Source organism: Anticarsia gemmatalis, chromosome 29, assembly GCF_050436995.1.
Source record: "Anticarsia gemmatalis isolate Benzon Research Colony breed Stoneville strain chromosome 29, ilAntGemm2 primary, whole genome shotgun sequence".
Lineage (NCBI taxonomy): Eukaryota > Metazoa > Arthropoda > Insecta > Lepidoptera > Erebidae > Anticarsia > Anticarsia gemmatalis.
The window spans coordinates 1967837-1993646 of record NC_134773.1 but is presented as its reverse complement, the minus strand read 5'-3'; the positions used below and the strand labels follow the sequence as shown (position 1 = coordinate 1993646).

The window sequence follows — 25810 nt, the reverse complement described above, 5'->3', positions numbered from 1 at the left end:
TCTGTCGGGAGTTTGTATGGGATCAATATTCCCATGGGAATTATATCAATGGAATAAAATTGTACTATACCCGGACGAAGTCGGGCCAGTCCGCTAGTAAGAAATAAAAGCAGACAATTAAAATGAATAAATTAATTTGCGGTTTTAAACACTCACTTTTGTCGTTGAAACGCAGTATTTTTTTCATTGCACGACTATTTTCCGAACACATTGTCTTTTTTGCCGCCATTGTAGTCGAGTATAAAAATAATAAGTTAAAACCAAGTTGCCTGCAGTTTTTTCATCCTATTTCTATATCTAAAGATAACTAAAACTAGTTTTTATAAAGTTAGTGATAAGAAAAAAAAAACTCACGATTTCCATCTTTGCCCGAACCAGTTCCTTGTGCTAAAACACAGTGTAAACAAAACAGAACAGAAAAAAACACACGCACGCACATTTTAAAAACCATATTTAAAAAAAAAAGTCACACCATAACCTAAAAAATTTCGCGCCAAAAGAACTGTCACTTGACAATTTTGTGATTTTAATTCATGATTTTTTTAATACTTTATCGAGTTTTAATACGTTTTAAAGATGAACGTCTTGTTTGTATGTAATACACGCGCGAACTGAACCTTCAAGGCTTTATCCCATACATAATATACTTACTAAAGTTGTATGTTACCCGACCGGTTTGAAACGTCATTATGTTTCTCGTAATTCATTGCGTGTTCGTGTTATTCTAATTAGCCGGTTAGCATTAAGAAATAATTTAGATAATGACCTTTTTGATGGCCGTTCGGTCAATGGGTCATTATGTTTGCAATTATAAAGTATTTTCGAAAATGAATATTAATATTATAGAAGCGATAGTTTGAACGATATTTTACACAATCACATCCAAAACATTGGGTTGTTATAAATTATTAATCTTGTCTCCGTAAAAGGTTCATCTAAAATGCTCAAACTATGTTATTTTCGTAAATAATGTTAAAATTGTAATTATTACAGACTGAAACATTTTATTATGCTGAGTGCATAATAAAATGTTTCAGTCTGTTAATCAGATTCAGTCAGTTTTAATATTAACGATAATACGACGTCACTACACCATATTTCTATACTAATATGTGTTTTTGACATTTCATAAAGAGTAGCGGATTTGACTGGTAGTTAAGTACCCAATTGAATGGTATTTTTTTTAAAATTCGGTACGAAGATAATTGAAAAACCTGGAATAAGGCTTCATAAGGTACTTATTATCCCGGGAAATTGTTTCTTGTGAAATCGCGGTTAAAGCTGACTTAATATTTTGTTTTTAAATGTGTATAAATATACAATTAGGAAGAATTTATTTTCAAGGGCATTTTTTGAAAGTCGTGTTTAAATAATTAATGTCCGCAAGTTATTCTTTACTGATGTTTTTAGAGAAACAATATAATATGTTTGTGAACCTTTAGCAGATGTCAATAGTTTTACTATTCCTACTTTTTGACCTGAAACTTCTTACTAGCGGACTGACCCGACTTCGTCCGGGTATGGCACAAGTTTATCCCGTTGTTTCCACACCCGTAGAAATTTTGATCCCATACAAACCTTGTCTAAGAAACAATATCAAGACACGCTTGTCAAGGTTGTTCAGTGGATGGGTGACCATAATAAACATACTGAGTTCCTCTGTGTTTCGGAAGGCACGTTAAATTGTTGGTCCCAGCTGTTAATTTCAAAGATCTTTGACAGTCGTTAACAGTAGTCAGAAGCTTGAAAGTGACAACCAGTGTTAATAAGAGGTATCGTGTTATATCCCAAGTAACTGTGTTGTGTAGGTCCGATAGACAGTCGCTGCATGTAAAATACTGGTATCCAGCTGCATCCGGTGAGACTGGAAGCCGAATCCAACATAGTTGGAAGAAAGGCTAAACTGACTGGTACCCTATTTTTGCAAATTACCTAGGTATCATTTTTAAATCGTTAGTAGATCATTATGACCAGGTGTATGTGGAAATGCTCATTATTTCGCTAATTTACGAGACAAAATTACATTAATTAGATAAGTACTTAATTAACTTTGTTGAACGCAATAATCTAATAGTTTCCGGAAAAATTACATTTAATTGCCTCTGTAGCGCGACAGTTAGTGTATTGGACTGCTGATCGTGAGTTTTCGGGTTCGATTTCCGGGTCGGACAGATAGCTATTGGTCTTTCGTGCTTTAAAATATTTATAAAACTAGATTTTACCCGCGACTTCGCCCGCCACCTAATTTCCCATGGGAATGCGTCATTTTCCCGGGGTGAAAAGTAGCCTATGTCCTTTCTCGGGTATCGAAATATCTCCATACCAAATTTCATGCAAATTGGTTTTGTAGCTTAGGCGTGATTGAGTAACAGACAGACAGAGTTACTTTCGCATTAATAATGTTAGAATAGTATGAATAGTAGCCCGGAGTTTGGTGGCTTGTCAATATACTATAAGCTATATGGCAATAGTATAGAGCATATTGACAGCCTCCGTGGCGCAGTGGTTTAGGTCGCCACGCCGATACGACTGTAACGGGAGGTCGTGGGTTCGACTCCCACACGGAGCAATTTGTGCAATCCACAAATAATTATTTCGGGTCTGGTGGTGCTTTGTGTCCGTTGTTTGTAATTAGTTAGCGGGAGTTGTCTTTTATAAAAAAAATAATAATAAAAAAATAGGTTCGCCTGAATTTACATGGGACTAACATTGCGGCTAAACGCATAATATATGTAATCTCTCTCTCTCTCTCTCTCTCTCATCGTATGGTTAGTGGTCAACCTGGTGTCAAAGTTGTTCAAGCCGCCCGAAAGGCCTTTGACGTGACTTAACGACTGTTATCTCAATTGACAACAACCGGGACCGACTTTTTACGTGCCCTCCGAAGCACGGAGACGCCCAGTTCAAATACCACTATGCGGTCACCCATCTATAGAATGACCGCGCCAACGTTTGCTTAACCCAAAGATTGTTTACCGACCGGTGAGCGCAACTGGCTATGGACGTAATATATGTTATTTCATACACCTTTATCTACGTTTTCGGTTATAAAAGGCGTGATATTACCTATGTATGTATTAGTTCTTCCTTAAATGAGTAACAAACATACATACATATATTCGCACTCATAATAGGCAAAGTTCGGGCGTTTAGGCAGCGATAGCCGAGTTGTCCAAATACCAGTTGGCAGGCAAGGTTTTATCACGATGTTTTCCTTCACCGTTAAAACAAGTGATGTCCCTACTTTATAAATATTATAAATGCGAAAGTAACTCTGTCTGTCTGCGTGTATGTTATGCTTTCACGTCTAAATTACTGCTCCTAATTTAGTATAGATTTTAGAGATAAATAAATAAATATCATTGGACAACTCACACACGGTCATTTGATTCCAAACTAAGCAGAGCTTGTACTATGGTAACCAAATAACTGATAAATATACTTATATACTTCTAAATACATACTTATATAGATAGAGTTGACCTTGTGAAAGAACATAGGCACAACTTTTTATCGCGAAAAAGATAGATAGGGTTATAAGAGGGGATTAATGTTTGTTTGGATATTCTGTCATAAGTCATTATACCACGCAGACGAAGTCGCGGGCAAAAGCTTGTTATTTCTAATACATACATAACTTGGAAATGTTATCGGTTACTGTTTAATTTCGTGCGAAGTTACGTCGCTGTCAATTACAGTAGACTCCTATAAAAATAGGTACTTTAAAGTAAGTAAAACTGAATCAATCAATCATAGCATTTCTTCCAACTATGTTGGAGTCGGCTTCCAGTCTCACCGGATGGAGCTGAATACTAGTATTTTACATGGAGCGACTGCCTATCTGACCTCCACTACCTAGTAACCTAGGTTATTTCTTTATCCCTTGGTCAGACTGGTTGTCAGAGTTTCAAGCTTCTGACTACTGTTAACGACTGTCAAAGATCTTCGAAATAATTAACAGCCGGGACTCACAATTTAACGTGCCTTTGTGCCATAAGTCATTATACCACGTAGACGAAGTCGCGGTTTATAATACACACGTAACTTGGGCAAGTCATAGGTGTGTTGCCTCGGGTAACTGTTAATTTCGTGCGGAATTTGCTATCTGCCTAATTACAGTAGACTCCTATAATAGTAGGTAGTAAAAATAGATACCTTATAGTAAGTAAAGTTGAACTGTTTCAAAATAACAACGTTCAAAGTTCAACATTCTAATATCTTTCAAATATCGCGAATTGACATTTAAAGGTAAAACCTAGTTATTTCGTGAGAGCGTTTGTATTTAGGCCACCTGTCCTCCGAAACGAAGCGAGGCTGAGAAAGCTTGTAACATACACGTACTTATTCGGTTCGATATAAACCAGATTTTCCGGGCAGCAAAACCGAATGTACTGTCTCCGTGGCTTAGTGAACAACAGCCGCGCGGATCGATCTCTGAGGTTAAGCCATGCTTGCCGAGGTTGATTTGTGGATGGGTGACCATCTTATTCATATCGAGTTCCTCCGTGTTTCGGAAGGCACGTTAAATTGTGGGTCCCGGCGGTCATTTTCGAAGATCTTTGACAGTCGTTAACAGTAGTCAGAAGCTTGAAAGTCTGACAACCAGTCTTAACAAAGGGTATCGTTAACTGGGTTGTGGAGGTCAGATAGGCAGTCGCTCCATGTAAAACACTGGTATTCAGCTGCATCCGGTGAGACTGGAAGCCGACTCCAACATAGCTTGGAAGAAAGGCTAAGCTGATATAATAATAATGTCTCCGTGGCGCAGTGGTTAACTTCGCCACCCCGCTACCATTGCATCGGTAGGTCGTGGCCCGTCGTGGGTTCAATTCCCACACGGAACAATTTATCGATCCACAAACAATTGTTTCATAATGTGTATTGGTCTGGTTGTACTTTATGTGTCCTACCACTCGGTTTCTGTTAGTTTATCTATTCAATAGCATTTAAACTAATATAAAAAATGCTATTGAATAGATAAACTACCGCTAAATGTACCACAGAAACCGAGCATTAGTGCGGGAGTTGTCGATTTAACAAAATATAAACTTATATTTACAATACTTAGCACTTTGTTTGACCCGAGGATCAAACCCGAGACCATTATCAACAGAAGGATACACTAACAACTGCGCCACTGAGCAGTCTACACAAACAACATGTCATATTATCACAATTCGTCAAAATTCCACGTTCATTCAATAATTTATGAATAATTTGTCAAAATTTCTCGAAATTTGTTCAGTAATTTATGAGTTTACTTCGAACAGTCGCAGTAGAAATGGACAAGTAAATAAAATAATAATATGACCTCATTTTCTATGCTTTTTCCTTTTCGATATAGTTAGTTGTTTTTCTACTTGTTATAATTATAATACCACAATCTGCAGGTAACCTTATTTCTGACAATAATAAAGGTTTTACCTTATACTTATTTACCCAGCTACAGCCAGTTGCGCTCACCGGTCGGTAAACGATCTGTTGTTAAGCATACCTTCGTGCGGTCATTACAGAGATGGGTGACCGTATAGTGGTATTTCAACTCCGAGCTTCGGAATATGTAAAAAACCGATCCCGGTTGTTGTCAATTAAGATAACAGTCGTTAATCCACGTCAAAGGCCTTCGGGCTGGAACAACTTCGACACTAGGTTGACCACTAAACATACGATAAGAAGAAGTGACAGAGTAATACATTTTTAATTATTTATTCAAACCTTTTCGTGCGGGCGAAGTCGCGGGAATAAGCCAGTATACTATGTAGGTACGTTTCAATTTCCTAAAATCAAGGAGGTAGCCTAATAATTGGAAACAATAGCGAAATATGTACGAAAACAATATTTAGGATGACTTAATTAAAATTCCCATAAAGGATTTAACAATAAATTGATAATTTATTAATATTTACCATGAAAACAATGATCATGTAATAAACATGTTTGTATGTAGGTAAATATATGATGTATCTAACTAACTGCCTGCCCACAAACATATGACGGCATTGACGGCCTCCGTGGCGTAGTGGTTAAGGTGACCGCCACAATACTACCAATGTTTCGGGAGGTCGTGGATTCTATTCCCACACGGAGCATTTTTTTCTTTCTTCTTTTAACAAGACAACTCCCGCTAAAACTGCTCTGGTGTCGCGGGGACTTTTACAAACATACAAACATACAAACAACGAACACAAAGTACAATCAGACCAGTGAGTATGAATGCTATTCAACTGATCGTCATCGGCCTAGCCTTTCTTCCAACTATGTTGGAGTCGGCTTACAGTCTCACCGGATACCGCTGAATACCTGTATTTTACATGGAGCGACTGTCTATCTGACCTCCACAACCCAGTTACCTGGGTTATAACACGATACCCTTCGGTAGAACTGGTTGTCGGACTTTCAAGCTTCTGGCTACTGTTAACGATTGTCAAAGAACTTTGAAATTGACAGCCACAATTTAACGTGCCTTCCGAAACACGGAGGAACCCGGTATGTATAAGATGGTCACTCATCCACAGAACAACCTCGGCAAGCGTAGCTTAACCTCAGAGATCGATCCGCGTGGCTGTTGTTAACTAAGCCACGATTTGACATTTCTTCGAACCAATCGAATTTGATTTTCGACTCGATACTGGAGTAAGCCTACAGACCTCCGTGCCTCGGAGAGCACGTAAAGCCGTCGGTCCTGCGCCTGACCTCTCACTGGTCGTGTCGGTTATCCGTCCCACCAAACTATGAGAGTGATGGAATAGAGAGTGTACCTATGTATTGTGCACACACTTGGACACTATAAACAAAATCCTGCACAAAGTTTCAATGAAACTGACCGCTGTAGTCGTATATCGGCTAGGAGGACATTAAGCCTACAGACTCCCTCAGACGTGAAGGACTATTGCGCTTCGATCACTCGATTGTTACAACACTCAACCGAGAGTCCTCTGCACTGTGTCTACTTTCAGTTTGCTTGCACCTACTTGTGTCCAAGTTATTAAGCTAAGTATTAAAAGATTTGTCTTTTTAACTAATTTATAACTTAAAATTAATTTATCCTTATCAATTCTCCATAAAAGTTTACCTGCGTCGCAAAACGGCTATTTAATGAAAACATAATACTAATTATTTTCTGTAAAGTTTTAATTTTGTGAAATTAAGTTAATTAGTTATGGTTCCGGCCGTAACTAATAAAGGAGAGGACATTATTTTCAGCTGAAACTTCAGTCTTCGAGATGCTTTTGACAACGTTACGTAAGTAAGACTTGCTACACACATATCAACGGTATAATGGGAAAACTAAATAACTCTGAATTTGGCCAAATTAACCTTTCACCATTTTTGTGATCCCCAATATATGCCGCATCTTTTGGTCTAACAAATATTTGTATACCTTAACCCAATATATAAATATGGCCGTTTTTGTAGAAATGGATAACTCGGTTTCTGTTTTTTTTTTGGTTCATTAGGAAAATTACATTGATCCATAATAAATTTGAGAGCAAACTAAAGCATATAAAATTGTAGACATTAAAAATGTTCCCCATTTGTTAGTTATGTCAAAAATAGGGGTAAAAAAACAGGACCAAAATCGCGAATTTCTCGAAACTTCAAATATTGAGTTATATAGTTCTCCCATTATACCGACGATATCCGAATTCGGTATAAAGGCCTGTTCAAACCTGAGCGATTTTCGCTGCCGCTGTGGGTAAAGGTACCTACCGCGCGGGTTTCGCTCAGGTATTTGACATCAAGTACCGCGGCTAGAGCGACCTGAGGAATATTTACTACCGCTGTGAGTATAGATACATACTGGTTCGAATCCCACCCGGGGAAAACCTTTGTGTGATGAGCACGATTATCTTTTCAGAGCCTGGTTGTCAATGTATCTATATAAGTATGTATTTAGAAGTATATAAGTATGTTTATCAGTTATTTGGTTACCATAGTACAAGCTCTGCTTAGTTTCGAATCAAATGACCGTGTGTGAGTTGTGAATAAAATTTATTTATTACGTTATTCCTCAATTATTAATAATTTCTGTTACAGTAATCGGTAGTGTAATATCATTATCTGCATACTCTTCAGCGAGTGACAGACACGCACTACACAATGAAGTAAGGTACAAACAAGACCAAAACACACACGACGATTGGGCCCAAGCCTTTCCACCCGAAACACGCTCCCGTAAGAAAGACGGAAAAAAGTTAATAAAAAAATTAAACGCAATTATAAAAGACAGTCATAAATTTGCGAAGAAATCCCGGAATAAATTGAGTGCAGAAATAAGCAATGATCAAGTATTTGGGGTGTGGATTCAACAATTCTTAGAAATGTTACAAGGAATGACTGGGTCTAAAGTTAATAAGTTGTCTGGAAAACAATCGCAATTGCTTTCTGAAGGCAACGAGGTTGTTGAAGAGATCGAACAGACAGATGACATGTCAATTATAATGAAAGCAATTAAAATTTTGATAGAATACATCGGAAAATTGAAACCTTGATCATAGATTTTGAGAAGTGTTATATTTAATTAAATGGTTAATTCTAATGTGTGTTTTATTATATTGAATATTTTTTTTTAACCCATTAATGTCCCACTGCTGGGCAAGGGTCTCCTCCCGTAATGAGGGGTTAGGCCTTGAGTCCACCACGCTGGCCAAGTGCAGATTCGGGACTTTGCATGCCCTCAATAAATGTATTAAACAAATTTTAGGCATGCAAGGTTTCCTCACGATGTTTTCCTTCACCGTTGGAGCATGTGATAATTATTTCTGATACACACATAAATTCGAAAAGACATCGGTTTGTTGCCTCGGGTTCGAACCTGCGACCACTTGTGTGGGAGGTCTCAACTTATACCACTCGGCTATCACTGCTTACTTTTAAGAAACATGCATATATTATTTGATCGCCATTTTTCAATCGATAGAATTGTGATAAGCAGCAAATGAAATTTCAACTGCCATTCGTTTTCAATGATTATAATTATAGTATACATGTATCAATCAATGTAAAATTACGTAGAGAGCAATTGTTTGTTACAACTTAAACTAAGTCTACTGTAGACATAGTTAAGGATGTCATGTTCTCTCATCAAGTACCCCACTTTAGTATATCTATACTAATCTATACTAATATTATAAAGCTGAAGAGTCTGTTTGTTTGAACGCGCTAATCTCAGGAACTACTGGTCCGATTTGAAAAATTCCTTCAGTGTTAGATAGCCTATTTATCGAGGAAGGTCAGATAGACAGTCGCTGCATGTAAAACACTGGTATTCAGCTGCATCCGGTGAGACTGGAAGCCGACTAAAACATAAGTAGTTTGGATAATAGGCTAAGCATATATTTACGCAAAAAATTACATAGCTTGAGCATTTTAGATGAATCTTTTACGAGTACAAGTTTAATAATTTTTCGTTAACCCAGTCAACAACCCAATTGAACACATACAATACGGCGTAATTAAACCTAACATGCTACTAAATACATTCAATTATCTTAACAACTATATTAATGATAACCGTTTAAAAAAACACTAATTTGCTGCTGTTTTAAAATTGAAAAATTATCAATTAGTTATGCAGTGTATATGAAAATGTGGAAGAACTTTTTATATTAGCTTATAATTATTTTGAACTCCGCTGCGACGATGTCGTTTGCAACAATAGGTAAGAAATCATTTAAAAAATAGGATTTTATATTTTAGGCCTAACCTCTCCCACATTACGGGAGGAGACCCTTGCCCAGCAGTGGGACAGTAATGGGTTAAATTTATTTATATTTTGTCAGTTTTTGTGTCAGACCTACAAGTCATTGTTTATTTAAAACTTTAAACGCACTTATGACTACCTCCGTGGCGCAGTGTATAGGTCGCCATGCCGCTGCGATTGTGTCTGGAGGTCGTGGGTTCGATTCCTACACGGGACAATTATTTGTGCGATCCACAAGTGTTTCGGGTCTGGTTGTACTTTGTGTCCGTTGTTTGTAAAAGTCCCCGCAACACAAGAGCAATTCTTAGTGCGGGAGTTAAATATGTATTTAAAAGTATATAAGTATGTTTATCAGTTATCTGGTTACAGTACAAGCTCTGCTTAGTTACGAATCAGATGACCGTGTGTGAGTTGCCCAATCATATTTATTTAATTTTTAATTAAAATCATTTTTCAGTATGTCTACTATCACTGATATATTCATGTACCGGCGAACATCATCACGACGCCATCGATCAAACATCAGCAGAAAATGACGGCACATACGACATAGTAAAACAAACGAAATCTCTGGATTCCTACAAAATGGCGCTCGCAGTATTGAATACGAAGAAAAATGATGAAAAACTGTATTTACGCAACAATACATTGACACGGCAACGAAAGCCTAAGCCTAGTAAAATGAATAAGGCATCGAAAGAAGTAGTCGCGTGGACTTTCGACTTGATTCTTTACCTTAAAAAAGTCACGGGTTTAAAGATTAAACTAAGTAGTGAGGAATCTAAAACTTTGATAAGTGTTTTCGCGATGGTTAAACGTACGTTCCCTAAGAAACCATCTTTGTATGTGACTGGTATTATACAGGAGTTAGCTAAGCGATTCCGTGAATTATTTTCGGATGAAACTGGATAATTGTCTTGAAAGAACTTGCTGAAATATAAAATATATGTATTTGAAACGTTCAAATATTTTTATTTTAAACTAGCTGACCCGCGCAACTTCGCTTGCGTCACATAAGAGAGAATGGGTCATAATTTTTCCCGTATTTGCAATATTTTTCGTTGCTACTCCGCTCCTATTGATCGTAGCGTGATGATATGTAGCCTATAGCCCTCCTCAATAAATAAGCTATCTAACAGTAAAAGAATTCTTCAATTCGCACCAGTAGTTCCTGAGATTAGCGTGTTCAAACAAACAAACAAACTCTTCAGTTTTATAATATTAGTATAGATAGAGACCGTTCACGAATTCCTTCGCATGGAAAACCTTTCCGTGTTAATCCCGATCCCTCGGGAACTCCGGGATAAAAAGTAGCTTACGTATTACCTATTCTGGGTCTTCAGCTACCTATACACCAAATTTGATCGTAATCACTTCAGTAGTATTTGCGTGAAAGAGTAACAAACATCCATACATACATTCTCACAAACAGTCACATTTATAATATTAGTAGGATAGGATGTGCAGTTGTACCTACCCTAGTACTAACCTAAGAGATGACACTAAAAGCACGTAGATAGAATTCCGACATAAAGCACAAAGTATTAGTGCAAAACACGACTCTAATGTCATTGAAATATGGCTGGTCATATTAATTTGTAATAGTCGTTTATTCCTTTTAATATTAGGTCAGGGAAAAAGTCTTTTCGCATTATAGTATGTATGAACTTGTAATAAAATCTATTCTCTACACAAAAAAGCTCGATATTTGGGTACCTCACGAGCTCACTGAAAGAAACCTAATGAACCGTGTACTCGTTTGTGATTCTTGAAGCTAGAGATTTTATAACAAGTTCATACATACTATAATGCGAAAAGACTTTTCCCCGACTTATTAATATTTCAGTGTGCGTTAAATGTCATCGGCTGAGTTTGGCGACAATCATCTTCAATGAGATAGTATGACATGCCTTTTTCTCTTGTGTTAGTTATTTCGCGGTAAGTATAGTCATACTAGCTTTTACCCGCGACTCCGTCCGCCGAATTTTCACATGGGAATGCGTCATTTTCCCGGGGTAAAAAGTAGCCTATGTCCTTTCTCGGGTATCAAAATATCTCCATTCCAAATTTCATGCAAATTGGTTCAGTAGTTTAGGCGTGATTGAGTAGCAGACAGACAGATTTACTTTCACATTTATAATATTAGTTTAGATTTAGTCATTCTATGTGTCATTGTATCGTCATATTATTATGTATGTACTAACCACGAAATGAACCAAAGAATTCCTACTAGTTAAGGAAAAACCACTCCTAACTAACTCACCAATAACTAGTATTGGTCTAAAATGTAGGTCTTTTAAATAGGCCATGAGTAGTACCTATAACCCCATTTACGAGCATTTTTAGCCAACTTCAAAAAAAGGAGGAGGTACTTAATTTGTTAGTATTTTTTTGTTACCTCGTAACAAAAACCTAAACCTACCTTTCTATTGGATGAATAAATTCTGAAGAATTTTTTAGGTTTTTAGGGTTCCGTACAGAAAGCGTAAAAATGTCTGTCTGTCTGTCATAAGGCTGTATCTCATGAGCCATGATAGACAGTCGAAAATTCCACAGATTAATTATTTATTACTGTGCGGCAACATTAATAAATAATGAATCTGTGTGTATAACAGCAAATAGTAAAGGTTTTTCACTGTCCTATTACTGTCCCACAGCAGGGCAAGGGTCCCCTCCCAAACGAGGGGGAGGGGTTAGGCCTTGAGTCCACCACGCTGGCCAAGTGCGGGTTGGGGACTTTGCATGACCTCAATAAATGTATTTAACTAATTCTAGGCATGCAAGGTTTCCTCACGATGTTTTCCTTCACCGTTGGAGCATGTGATAATTATTATTAGAAATAATTATCACACCTACTTATATACTACTTATTTACTTATATACACACCTAACTTCGAAAAGTCATTGGTGTGTTGCCTCGGATTCGAACCTGTAACCACTGGCGTAGGAGGTGTCAACTCATACCACTCAGCTATCACTGCTCTCACAACAAATAATAAAGATAAATAAAATAAATTATTTAAGGGGCACTTATAACTTATTTTCTAAATAAAACAATCTTGTAACAGAATAAATTTATTTATTTGAAAATAAACCATCAATTTTATGTACATTTACAAATCACATGTTAATACTTTAGCTAGCGATCTATTTACAAATCTGAGGAGCTAGAATATCTCATTTGACAATCGTTAACAGTAGTCAGAAGCTTGAAAGTCTGACAACCAGTCTTACCGAAGGGTATCGTGTTACAACCCAGGTAACTGTGTTGTGGAGGTCAGATAGACAGTCGCTGCATGTAAAACACTGGTATTCAGCTGCATCCGGTGAGACTGGGAGCCGACTCCAACATAGTTGGATGAAACTAGCTCTATTTTTATAAATTATTTTTTTACATTATTATTTCCTTCATTTGCGTTAAGAATCGCGCCAAAATATATATATTATATCGGGGAAAAAGTCTTTTAGCATTATAGTATGTATGAACTTGTAATAAAATCTTTTCTCTACACAAAAAAGCTCGATATTTGGGTACATCACGAGCTCACTGAAAGAAACCTAATGAACCGTGTACTCATTTGTGATTCTTGAAGCCAAAGAGATTTTATTACAAGTTCATACATATTATAATGCGAAAAGACTTTTTCCCCGACCTAATATTTCTATACAAATTAATGCCATCAAAAACATTCTGTAAAAAACCTCAAGTCTCGCCGTAAAAAGTTGTGAGATCTATATAATACCAAGTCGATTAATCTATTTAGTCTCTACTTAAAGGACCTTCTGTCTTAAGTTATTACGTATGTTATTATCATGCCAATTAAAAAAAAAATACCTCTAAAACAAATAGACCGACCTGGCCATCGCATGATTTGATTATTAGTATGTATCACACTACACAGCACGACGAGAAGTTAATTCTCCTGAAATGTTAATGGCGAATTTGTATTTTCTTGCGATGACCAAGTCGATCTATTTGTTTTAAAGGTATTTTTTTTTTTATTGGCATGATAATAACATACGTAATAACTTAAGACAGAAGGTCCTTTAAGTAGAGACTAAATAGATTAATCGACTTGGTATTATATAGATCTCACAACTTTTTACGGCGAGACTTGAGGTTTTTTACAGAATGTTTTTGATGGCATCTCACTTCTTTTTGTAGAGCAAACATAAGTCCAATTTGTATGGAAAGACGTTTTTTTTTTTTTCATAATTCAACATATTTTCCTATGGGAATGTTGTTCAGTTTCATGGGCTAAACACCCTTACCCACCCTATATCCCCTCCCGTTATGCCTCATATAGTAGGTACCTATTTACACCTATTTATTTTTATTTTATTTTCTACAGTAATAATAATTCATTAACTGCAAATGTAACCTTGTAATCTTATACATTTATATGGGATTACAAAGTTATTGTTGCAGTTGTTGTATTTAGAAAACTGGACCGAAATTAGAAAATATTAAATTTTTCCCATGATTAAGACACTAAACCCTATTTGTATTCTAAATTTTAAGCTTCTAAGTCTGCTAGAAGTACCTTAGACTTTTGATGATCGGTGAGTCAGTGAGTCAGTGAATCAGTGAGTGACAAAATTCAAAATTTCAACAAGTTGTCATTCTTAAACTACCGGTTCAAATTGACTGAAATTTTAAATATACCGTGTTTATACAATGACTGATTAGTTGCTGAAAATCCAGGCTTCTTGTTTTATCCACAACGAAATTATGGGGGGGTCAAAAATAGCCCGAATTGCTTCGAGAAAAGGATGTTACGGCCGTGCCGCTTTTTTTTTGCTCGACTTGCGGGGGCACTTCCGTGCCCCCAGATAATAATACAATATTTAATTATACATACATAATATCTCGCCTTTTCCGCATAGATGTAGGCAGAGACCAAAGAGCGTCACTTGGTACGATCCTTACAAACTTCCCTTGCTTCATTCACATACATACATCATAGGCGAAATATTATGTATGTTTGTATGTATGTTAATAATACTAAATAAAAAATACTAGTTGTAGTTTCAAAACGCGCCTGGTTTTATGGAAACCAGCAAAAGAGCGCCAACTGAGAATAAATCAATTTAAAATAAATCTACACTCCTTATTTTTATTATCGTATGGTTAGTGGTCAACCTAGTGTTAAAGTTGTTGCCGCCCTAAGGCCTTTGACATGGCTTAACGACTGTTATCTTAATTGACAACAACCGGGACCGTTTAAGCACGGAGACGCCCAGTTCAAATACCACTATGCGGTCACCCATCTATGGAATGACCGCGCCAAGGTTTGCTCAACTCATAGATCGTTTACCGACCGGTGAGTGCAACTGGCTATGGGCGCCTCGATGAATTAAAACGATATTAAAGTTCAATTATAACGCTCGTTAAGCTGCCATATTTTATACTATATGTTAAAGGAGTCACCCCCGGTTTCTGAGGTACATTTAGCGGTAGTTTATCTATTCAATAGCTTTTTATTTGTATGAATTTTGACGCTATTGGATAGATAAACTACCGCTAAATGTACCTCAGTAACCGGGGGTTAAGGTTTAAATTAAATTGATTGACCTGGTTTAGAGACACAAAGTTCAATTGCGCGTACTAGAAATGTTTCAACTAACAAAAGTACTACAACAACCATGTTTTTAAATTGATACGTGACGGAACAACCATTGGTTGATGCGGTCACATCATTCATTGGTTGACGGTGATGACATGAACCATTGGTTGACCGTCATTACATAAAATATTGGTTGACACGGTCACATCATTCATTGCTTTCCTGTGGAGACGACAACCATCACGAGTTGATACGTCAATCATTGGTTGAAGGTGGTTACATAAACCTTTGGTTTAAGGTGGTTACATAAACCTTTGGTTGACTGTAATAACAACAATCATTGGTTGATGTTGTCACTTCAACTATTGGTTGACGGCGCCCCATCAACCATCAGTTGACTAAACATGTAACAACCCGAGCGTGTAACCCTACATTAAGTATATTGTCAGTCTCTATGTTTGTTCGCGTGTTTTGTTAAATGTCAGGTGTCGAAACTACGAGGCATGTATCTGTGAACAAAAATAAATAACAATTATACATAAAATACATAATAAAGACATTTCACCAATATAGTTGGCGAGCAAGTTGGCCAACATGGTCGGACAACACGTTGGCAAACACAAGAAGGATGTGATAGACTAGCATGTTGGCGCACATGTTGTGTTAGTCACAATCACACCAGAAACAAAATTTTATTCAATTCAATCATTTTAACTATAAAGCCTATGAAAATTACTATGTTGATCGTAAAACATATTTAACAACATATTGGAAAAACACGTTCGCCGAGCATACCAACCGACCAACCAAGTTGATCCAACAAATCATCCAACAGATCATCCAACCAAATCATCCAACGCACCTGACACTGTAATCGTGCACGCTGAACACGGCGTAGTGTTGGTTACTGAACACCCGGTAGAAGTGTTCTACTCTCTCGTTGAGCAGCACGCGGCAGGTTGACGCGCGGGCCGCGTGCCACGGCGTCTCCGCGTCCCATATGTCTTGGAATGAACACCCTTTACTGTAAAACAAATAATAATTTATTATAATAAATATTTGGTTTGGAGCAGTGATGAGTGGTAAAAGTTGACACCTCCCACGCGAGTGGTCGCTGGTTCGAACCCGAGGCAACACACCAATGACTTTTCGAAGTTATGTGTGTATTAGAAATAATTATCACATGCTCGAACGGAGAAGGAAAACATCGTGAGGAAACCTTGCATGCCTAAAATTTGTTTAATACATTTATTGAGGGCATGCAAAGTCCCCAACCCGCACTTGGCCAGCGTGGTGGACTCAAGGCCTAACCCCTCCCTCATTACGGGAGGAGACCCTTGCCCAGCGCTATTATTATTATAAATATTTTACATTATTATTGAATCGAGGCGCCCATAGCCAGTTGCACGGTCGGTAAACGATCTGTGGGTTAAGCAAACCTTGGCGCGGTCATTCCATGGATGAGTGACCGCATAGTGGTATTTAAAATGCGTCTCCGTCCTTCGGGGACTCGTTTAAAATAAATAAACAAGTGTTTCAGTGTTTTTGGAAAATCATATCTTACCCACGGTTTCTGAGGTACATGTAGCGGTAGTTTATTTATTCAATAGCGTTTAAACTCATATAGAAATGACAGTTACTTACCGGTAGTTTATCTATTCAATAAACTACCGGTAAAATGTACCTCAGAAACCGAGCAATAATTTGGTACTTGACTACCAAAACAAATCAGCTACTCTTTATGAAATGACTAAAACACATTATAGTATAGAAATACGACATAGTGACGTCACAGATTCGTATTTTCGTTGGTATCAAATGAGTGCCGAAAAAAATGTTTTAGTCTGTAATAATTACAATTTCAACATTTACGAGAAAAATAACATAGCGTAAGCATTTTAGATGAACCTTTTACGAGTAAAAGTTTAATATTTTTTCTTTAACCTAGACAATTCAGTCAGGTCAGAGGGACAGTCAAGTCTATCTATCTATCGTATGGTAAGTGGTCAACCTAGTGTCAAAGTTGTTCAAGCCTGAAGGCCTTTGACGTGGCTTAACGACTGTTATCTTATTTGACAACAACCGGGACCGACTTTAAGCACGGAGACGCTCAGTTCAAATACCACTATGCGGTCACCCATCTGTAGAATGACCGCGCCAACGGTGATACCCACAGATCGTTTACCGACCGGTGAGCACAACTGGCTATGGGCGCCTCACATATATCATAGCGTAAGCATTTTAGATGAACTTTTTACGAGTACTAGTTTAATATTTTTTCTTTAACCTAAACATTCATTTAGGTCAGAGGGCAACATACCTGCTTCGTCCGTAGCAGTACTTAGTCTCAACGACGAGATGCGTCGCTCTCAGCTTGTTCAATTCTTGATACAGTTCATGAGGAGTGAACCGCCCGTATGTCTTGTACACCGCATACGCACGCTCCCTGCACAAATACATATTATTAGCTTAGCCATTCTTCCAAACTATGTTGGAGTCGGCTTCCAGTCTCACCTGATGCAGCTGAATATTAGTATTTTACATGCAGCGACTGTCTATCTGACCTCCACAACACAGTTACCTAGATTTTAACACGATACCCTTCGGTAAGACTGGTTGTCAGACTTTCAAGCTTCTGACTACTGTTAACCGACAAAAATCTTTGAGAATAACAGCCGGGAACCACAATTTAACGTGCCTTTCGAAACACGGAGGAACTCGATATGTGTAAGATGGTCACTCATGCACAGAACAACCTCGGCAAGCGTAGCTTAACCTCAGAGATCGATCTGCTAACTAAGCCACGAGCTCCTCCACACAAGGTGATCTATCAACGCGCAGCCCAAACCAAAGGACGGATCGAACTGAAATTTGTCATGCAGGTAGATGTTATGACGTAGACATCCGCGAAGAAAGGATTTTGATCAACTCTACCCTACCAAGGGGATAAAATAGGGGATGAAAGTTTGCATGAACATTCTGCCCTAAGTCACAAACCAGGCGAAGTCACGGGTAAAAGCTAGTTTTAAATAAAATTCTAGTATTTAAATCCCTTACCTGGCTTCTTGGTGTTCGTAATGTGGGTGTGCAACTATAGGTCTCCTAGTGATCAACATGATACTGGCTAAGATGGGCATCGAACCCGCGAACGCCGCGGTCACAGGCGTCTCCGCTTTGATCCACTCCATCAACTGCTCTTGGGAGACGTCACTGAATTCACCTGCAACAACAAATATTAAATTATTTAACTTTATTCTATACTAACTGCTTCGCTCACGCTTTTTTTCTCTCTATAAAAACCTTTTCCGTGTACTAATCGTATGGTTAGTGGTCAACCTAGTGTCAAAGTTCTTCAAGCCGCCCGAAAGGCCTTTGACGTGGCTTAACGACTGTTATCTTAATTGACAACAACCGGAACTGACTTTTTACGTGCCCTCCGAAGCACGGAGACGTCAAGCTCAAATACCACTATACGGTCACCCATCTATGGGATGACCGCGCCAAGATTTGCTTAACCCACAGATCGTTTACCGACCGGTGAGCGCAACTGGCTACGTGCGCCTCACACACACTTCCGTGTCACAAATACAATTTTACAAAAACAATTCATTGGTCGAGCCGTTCTGAGGTACATTTAGCGGTAGTTTATCTATTCAATAGCGTTTAAACTCATATAAAACATGCCTCAGAAATCTTGCATTGTCATGTCAAATCTACAGAACCGATTTCTATGAAACTTCATTTCTATAATCAAAATCAAAATCAAATCATTTATTCATTTAGGTCAAATATTGACACTTATGATAGTCGTTACAATTACTGAATCTACCACTAGCTCGGAAAGGAGGTAGAGCCTTATGAGAAGAGCTAGTAACAAACTCACGGCCACTCTTTTCAATCGCCAAAAGTTTTACAATGTGGTTGATACAATAATTATTGATCATGCGGGGCGCTGCCAACAATCAATATAGAAACCTTACCTATATGAGAGAGTTCTTCAGTAATTCCATGAAACATTTCATGTACTAACGGAGACATGCTGATTATCCAGAAAAATGGTATAAAACGCTTGTACGATTTCGGTACCCTGAAAACAAAATATACATTTTTTAAGTACTTATAAAATAGGCAATGCAACTTTGCATGCCTGACAGTTCTTGAAGGTATTCAAAGTCCCCAACCCGCAATTGACCAGCGTGGTGGACTCAAGGCCTAACCCCTCCCTCATTACGGGAGGAGATCCTTGCCCAGCAGTGGGACATTAATGAGTTAAATTAATACTCACATATAATATGAAGTGTTCATCATCAGTCCGGACACGACACACATTTGCGTCACAAACAACAGCTTCAGCCTCATCACGAGCAAAGCCATTATCCCAAACACGACCATCTGAGATATACTATAAAACACACCCGGGTCCACTCGCAAATTCTTCAAGAACAACAACCAATAATCTTCATTCTCAACTCCCTGATCGATTTTAGACTTTAAATCTCTATCAATAAGGTCTAAATCAGTAACTAGTTTTCGTTTTCTCAATTTCGTGTCCGAATTTTCTATACCACTGTCTGATTCGTCTGATATGTTTTCTTTCTCGATCGTCGGTGTTGCCGTCTCTTTCTTACATAGGGAGATAGAGCAGGACACCCAATATGTACACATGTTCACTACACTCAATAATGCGAACGGAATAAGGCAAGATTTTAAAAGTTTTTTAACAGAAGACCAAGGAAGGAAATCGAAAACTTCAGAACACGTATAAATCATTGTGTGAAACGATTTGAAATTTGTAAATTTTGAGTATAAAATATCCCAAATATGAGAGTCTTCTTGTACCTCCAAGAAATTACTAATCAATTTCTTCGTATAAATAGAAGCGAAAATAACAATGGCTATTCGTAATAACACTAGCCAAGCTTCAACAAATATATCTATACGATTTTGAACCTTAATCCTGAAAGAACTGAAAAACAGACAATAAACCGATACTATTAAGAAAAACGATGCATATAAGGATGATTTTAGCATATCATTTCCTTGTAACAAAAGTACGGCCATATGTAAGCCACAGAAATGTGAATGAAGGAATATACAAAGAGATTTTATGTCAATTATTCTAAGTTGTTCCATAACGAAGAATATTGCTGTTTGTGTTAGAAATATAAATTGTGTGAATTGCCAGAATAAGAGGCAAAGACAGTTTAGCACGAATATGGAGACCTGAAACAAAGAAATTAATTAAATTAGCTAGTTAACTGGGTTAAGGAAAAATTATTAAACTTGTGCTCGTAAAAGGTTCATCAAAAATGCTCAGGCGATGTAATTTTTTCGTAAATAATGTTGAAATTGTAATTATTACAGACTGGTTTTTGACTTAGGACAAAGTATTCATACAAACTTTTATCCCCAACTTTTTCCCCTCGGGGGTAGAATTGATCAAAATCCTTACTTAGCAGTCAGTCCCTTTGAGTCAAATATTATATATGTAGATGTTTCTCAATAGTAGTTCGAAGGTTGGTAACGTGCCCGGTATATAGCAATAGGTTGCCCCCTATTACATGGTACATACATTGTTATTGACGAAACGTGGGTGTATTTCATGAACCCCGGTCTCCGGACCCTGGAGCCTGGAGCCTAGCTGTTATAGAGACATACCTGCAGCTGGAAGGTGGTCCTGCGCTGGTGGTCTCTGAGCTGCTGCGTCACGAGCCACGTCTGCAGCAGCAGCAGCGGCGCCGCGAGGTTCTCTCGCTCGTTGTACTGTGACTAGTAGACCCTGGAGCCTGGAGCCTGGAGCCTAGCTGTTATAGAGACATACCTGCAGCTGGAAGGTGGTCCTGCGCTGGTGGTCTCTGAGCTGCTGCGTCACGAGCCACGTCTGCAGCAGCAGCAGCGGCGCCGCGAGGTTCTCTCGCTCGTTGTACTGTGACTAGTAGACCCTGGAGCCTGGAGCCTAGCTGTTATAGAGACGTACCTGCAGCTGGAAGGTGGTCCTGCGCTGGTGGTCTCTGAGCTGCTGCGTCACGAGCCACGTCTGCAGCAGCAGCAGCGGCGCCGCGAGGTTCTCTCGCTCGTTGTACTGTGACTAGTAGACCCTGGAGCCTGGAGCCTGGAGCCTAGCTGTTATAGAGACGTACCTGCAGCTGGAAGGTGGTCCTGCGCTGGTGGTCTCTGAGCTGCTGCGTCACGAGCCACGTCTGCAGCAGCAGCAGCGGCGCCGCGAGGTTCTCTCGCTCGTTGTACTGTGACTAGTAGACCCTGGAGCCTGGAGCCTAGCTGTTATAGAGACGTACCTGCAGCTGGAAGGTGGTCCTGCGCTGGTGGTCTCTGAGCTGCTGCGTCACGAGCCACGTCTGCAGCAGCAGCAGCGGCGCCGCGAGGTTCTCTCGCTCGTTGGGAGCCCACTGCACGCGGGTCGCTTCAGAGTGGTTGGCTAAGTATTGGGCCACGGCTAGCAAGCCGCCTAGGAGACTCTCACTGGAATTGGAAAAACGAAAAAAATATCTTTGAAAATTTTTGGCAGTTTATCTGCACGTGTCTTCCTAGACCTGTGGGCTCTAGACCCTGGGAGACCGTGTAGATATGTGGGTCCATGATCATACCTTAGAAATTGTATAATAATATGTCAAGTTGTTGGCCTGAAAATAAATGCCAGTAAGTCAATGGCCGCCTATACACACACACACTCTATCGCACGTTCTTAGGAGCGTATAGTATTACGCGCGGGAAAGCAGCGCGCTCTGAGAGAGCGGTTTTCTTCCAGGACTTGATAGATGAACGCGGCGCGTGGTCCTTTCCCCTTACATACCCTTTACAAGCACGCTCTTTCACGCGCGATAGAATGTGTGTAAAGGCACCTAATGCATTGCAAATTTTATTCTATTTATTTATAATGGTGTGACTAAACACATAATATGTATGTATGAATGTATGTATGAAATACATATGTTTATTTTTTTTATGATTTTGTTTTGTTTCTTATTTAAGTATCTACGTACTTTGTGCGCTCAAACATGATAATCAATTTAAAATTATTGTTTCTCAGTAAGTGAATTATGTATGCAATTCTTAATGAGAAATAAAAGTTATTCTTTAACTAAACTAAAAAAAATTTTACCTTAAAGCAGCAGCATAAAGGAACACAGCAGCAAGAGTCAGGCCCGCAAGCCACCATATTGTCTCCAAGTAGAAGTAGACTGGGTGTCCGATGCCCACGCAGCTCTCCACGGGAGCCAGGCCTCCGCCACGGTCTACCATGTGACACTCACGGTGAGAACTCGTGTTGATGTACGGTTCTAAGTAGCGGTATAATGCACCGATTATTACCTGAAATTTTATGAAGGTTAGTTAATATTATGGCCATTATTCTTTGGACTTAATACCTTAACGAACTTTTTAAAATGAAGTACTTGGTGAATAAGTTATTGGAAAATATTTGAGGGCGCAAGCAATATCGATAACGGCAAAAAATATGTGTTTATAATTTCCCAAAAGCTATGTCTGAATGGACTTTATGTACTATTTTATTGCTTTTGAGAGCAGTGATAGCCAAATGGTTTAAGTAGCGCCTCCCACGCAAGTGGTCGACAGTTCGAACCCGAGACCACACACCAATGACTTTACCAAATTATGTGTGTATTTGAAATAATTATCGCTTGTTCCAACGGTGAAGGCATTTGTGCAATGCATGCCTGAGAGTTCTTTAGAACATTTCTTGAAGGTATGCAAAGTCCCCAACCTGCACTTGGCTAGCGTGGTGAAATACCCCTCCTTCATTAAGGGAGGAGACTCTTGCCCTACTGTGGGACATTAAAGGGTTAATTTTATTTACTTAATTATATAGATGATTAGAAATCTCACCTCAGGATGTATATTAAATCTATTAAAAGCATTCACATCTTTTGGGTACTCGACAAGCCGATCGTACATCAACTTTGATATCCCAGCTATAAACGGTCTTTCTTCAATAACAGTCTTGTAGTATGAGTAGTAGAAGCCCATCTCTGTACGGAAAGACATCTCTCGTTCCATTTCGGATAAGTATGAGAAGTTACGGTCATTTTCAAAGAGGTGGGACACGTAGCGGTAGTGGAGGTAACCGATGGAGAATGCTGGAAATTTAAGAAACACATGAGTTATACATTTATTAAGTTAGAATAGTAATAGGCAAGCTGAGCAAGCACCTTGCATTTTTGTTGACAGTTTCTACATAACAACACCTCCCAAGTATACTGAGTCATCTGACAAATTTAATTATTTTTCAATAAACATACATAATAAACCATGATCTTAATGTTAGTGTTAATTTTTTTTTTAAATATTGTTTTCTGAGTAGGCATTAATAACAAAAATCAAATCCTTTTATACCAAAGGAAGAGGAACAATTTGTCTTCAAATGGCTCTTGTGTAGTATTACTATAATGTCAGTTGACTCATTATACTTAGAAGGTTTCATTAAGACAACATACAACATGCTATGTGAACATTAGATATAATATCATGTAATATATTACTGCACGTTTGGCGCAGTGGTTTAAGCGGTCACCTCGCCGCAACAACCGTAGCGCCGCGTGTGGTGGGTTCGAATCCCACCCGGGACAAATCTTTGTGTGATGAGCACGAGTATTTGTTCTGAGCCTGGATGTTAATGTATCTATATAAGTATGTATTTAGAAGTATATAAGTATGTTTATCAGTTATTTGGTTACCATAGTACAAGCTCTGCTTAGTTTGGAATCATATGACCGTGTGTGAATTGTCCCAAAATATTTATTTATTTATTTATTATTTGTTTAATATTGATCAAGCGCTGCATAAATGTAAGTTATTTACACAGTTCTTGAATTAATAGCAACATAGATTAACACATTATTGTTTTGAAATCTGAGAATCTTTTACATAAAAGTTGCTTGTGGAAGCTGGGTAGCTTTGGTATAAATTATACAAGCAGTTTATGGTAAGGCAAAATACACACAAACAGCGTAATATAAGGTAAGTAACATTAAATATCTAACATTTCTTAAAATTACTAAATTCAATAATAACTACAGATATTTCATTAAAAGTTGTACAACTTTTGTTACTTTAGGTAGTAAAAAGTATCCCATGCAGTTATTATGCCAGTATTATGTCATAGTATACGCGAAACTGTAATAAATATTAACTTTATAGCGGAAATCGTGCACAATATGACAATTGCCATAAAAATATTTGTGATTCATTTTTTTCGTTATTCTGCTTGTAAATCCGGTTACAATGACAATTAGAACGACTTAAACGTATCAGAGATATAATATGACCTTTAAAATGCCGAACCTTGAGAGAAATGAAGTGTTTTTAATATAAATAATCGTAAAATTACCAATTGTCGCGATTAGACATCCTTTAGCAAATTTCTTAGTCGGAAACTTTCTTTTAACCTCTGCTTTAGGTTCCACTTTATTCTCCTCCATTTTTAATTGTAACTTTTACATTCCACTTTGTAAATAATTAATAATTTTAATACCAAAAAAATCAAGTGCAATTTACCAATGTTGACAATTGGATATCATTTGCTTACTAGTGATGTGCAAGTTCCATTGTCAGTGTAATAGTAACTAATGCTCGCGTTAGTCGATAAATTTATTTGAAGAATTGGATTTGTGATTTGCTTGCAATAGTAATAATTGAGTTACTTTATGAATTATTAATTTAAGAAGAGATATAAATAAGTTAACTTTAACAAATACATTAAAACACTTATTCAATATTATTTCATTACGCTGCTGTGTAATAGTGTAAATATTGAAAAAAATAAATTAAAAAAAAACATAATTTTAATCACAATACATAATCTAAGAATTAGGACTATAAAAAATTTACAGCTGAGAGTCGATTATAGTATTAGTCAGTTCTAGCACATCATTTAGGTCACACCGCGCTGTCAATCACAGCTGATAGTTAGTAAATACTTGCCAATTAAAAAATAGAATTATGTTATCATCCTCAACGCTCCTTCTTTAACTAAAAAAAGGTTTTATGATGTAGGTACGTCGCAGATATTTTTGTTGAAAATCCAGACTGTCTCGTCCAGTATTCTATTGCATAAATGTGTAAGTATTGTATTGCCTTGGATTGTTTTCCTTTATGATCGCACTCAGACACTACATTGTTTATTTCTATTGATACCGCTTACAAGATAACGCTTATCGCGTTTTTGCCTAAAACGGCTAAGCCCATTTTGGATAAAATTCGCCAGAAGATAGCACAGAGAAGGACATATTGGACTTACGTATTATTTAATAAAAAAAAATCAACGCGAGCGGAACCGCAGACAAAAGTAAGTATTGATATAAAAACAACTGATTTGAAGTCAATTATCGCTCTGCCGATTGTTGTCGTAACCTCACAACCCGTATTGCTGTCATTAAGATAATTATTGCCAGATTACAAAATTTAACCTGAAATATGAGTACCTACCTATCACATACAAGCAGTTTGAATCGTTAGCGGCTAAAATAATTCTAAGTTCCTAAGCTAATTTAATTTGTTTTCCTTA

The 25810-nt window shown here is 37.9% G+C and overlaps 2 protein-coding genes and 2 long non-coding RNA genes across 4 annotated transcripts in view; 2 read left to right on the top strand and 2 right to left on the bottom strand.

Annotated features, from left to right (window-relative positions):
- Window positions 1-607, bottom strand: part of LOC142985234 (transferrin-like) — a 44835-nt gene extending 44228 nt beyond the window's left edge. The window contains exon 1 of the mRNA XM_076133272.1: window positions 355-607. Coding sequence (XP_075989387.1) covers window positions 355-451 — 97 coding nt within the window. The 5' untranslated portion in view covers window positions 452-607. The remainder of the gene's footprint in view (window positions 1-354) is intronic.
- A 6505-nt stretch (window positions 608-7112) lies between these two features.
- LOC142985220 (uncharacterized) lies at window positions 7113-8539 on the top strand. The gene is made up of 2 exons (XR_012960190.1): window positions 7113-7242; window positions 8038-8539. It is a non-coding gene; the product is annotated as an uncharacterized LOC142985220 (long non-coding RNA).
- A 1002-nt stretch (window positions 8540-9541) lies between these two features.
- Window positions 9542-10669, top strand: LOC142985227 (uncharacterized). The gene is made up of 2 exons (XR_012960192.1): window positions 9542-9661; window positions 10161-10669. It is a non-coding gene; the product is annotated as an uncharacterized LOC142985227 (long non-coding RNA).
- A 2093-nt stretch (window positions 10670-12762) lies between these two features.
- Window positions 12763-24827, bottom strand: LOC142985204 (protein C-mannosyl-transferase DPY19L1). The gene is made up of 10 exons (XM_076133237.1): window positions 24635-24827; window positions 23134-23384; window positions 22391-22599; window positions 21567-21750; window positions 19556-20493; window positions 19251-19357; window positions 18328-18490; window positions 17591-17716; window positions 16133-16294; window positions 12763-15779 (listed from the first exon to the last, which is right to left on the bottom strand). The coding sequence occupies exons 1-10, from the start codon at window positions 24723-24725 to the stop codon at window positions 15752-15754; spliced, it is 2259 nt and encodes a 752-aa protein (XP_075989352.1). The 5' UTR covers window positions 24726-24827; the 3' UTR covers window positions 12763-15751.
- Window positions 24828-25810: the final 983 nt, after the last annotated feature.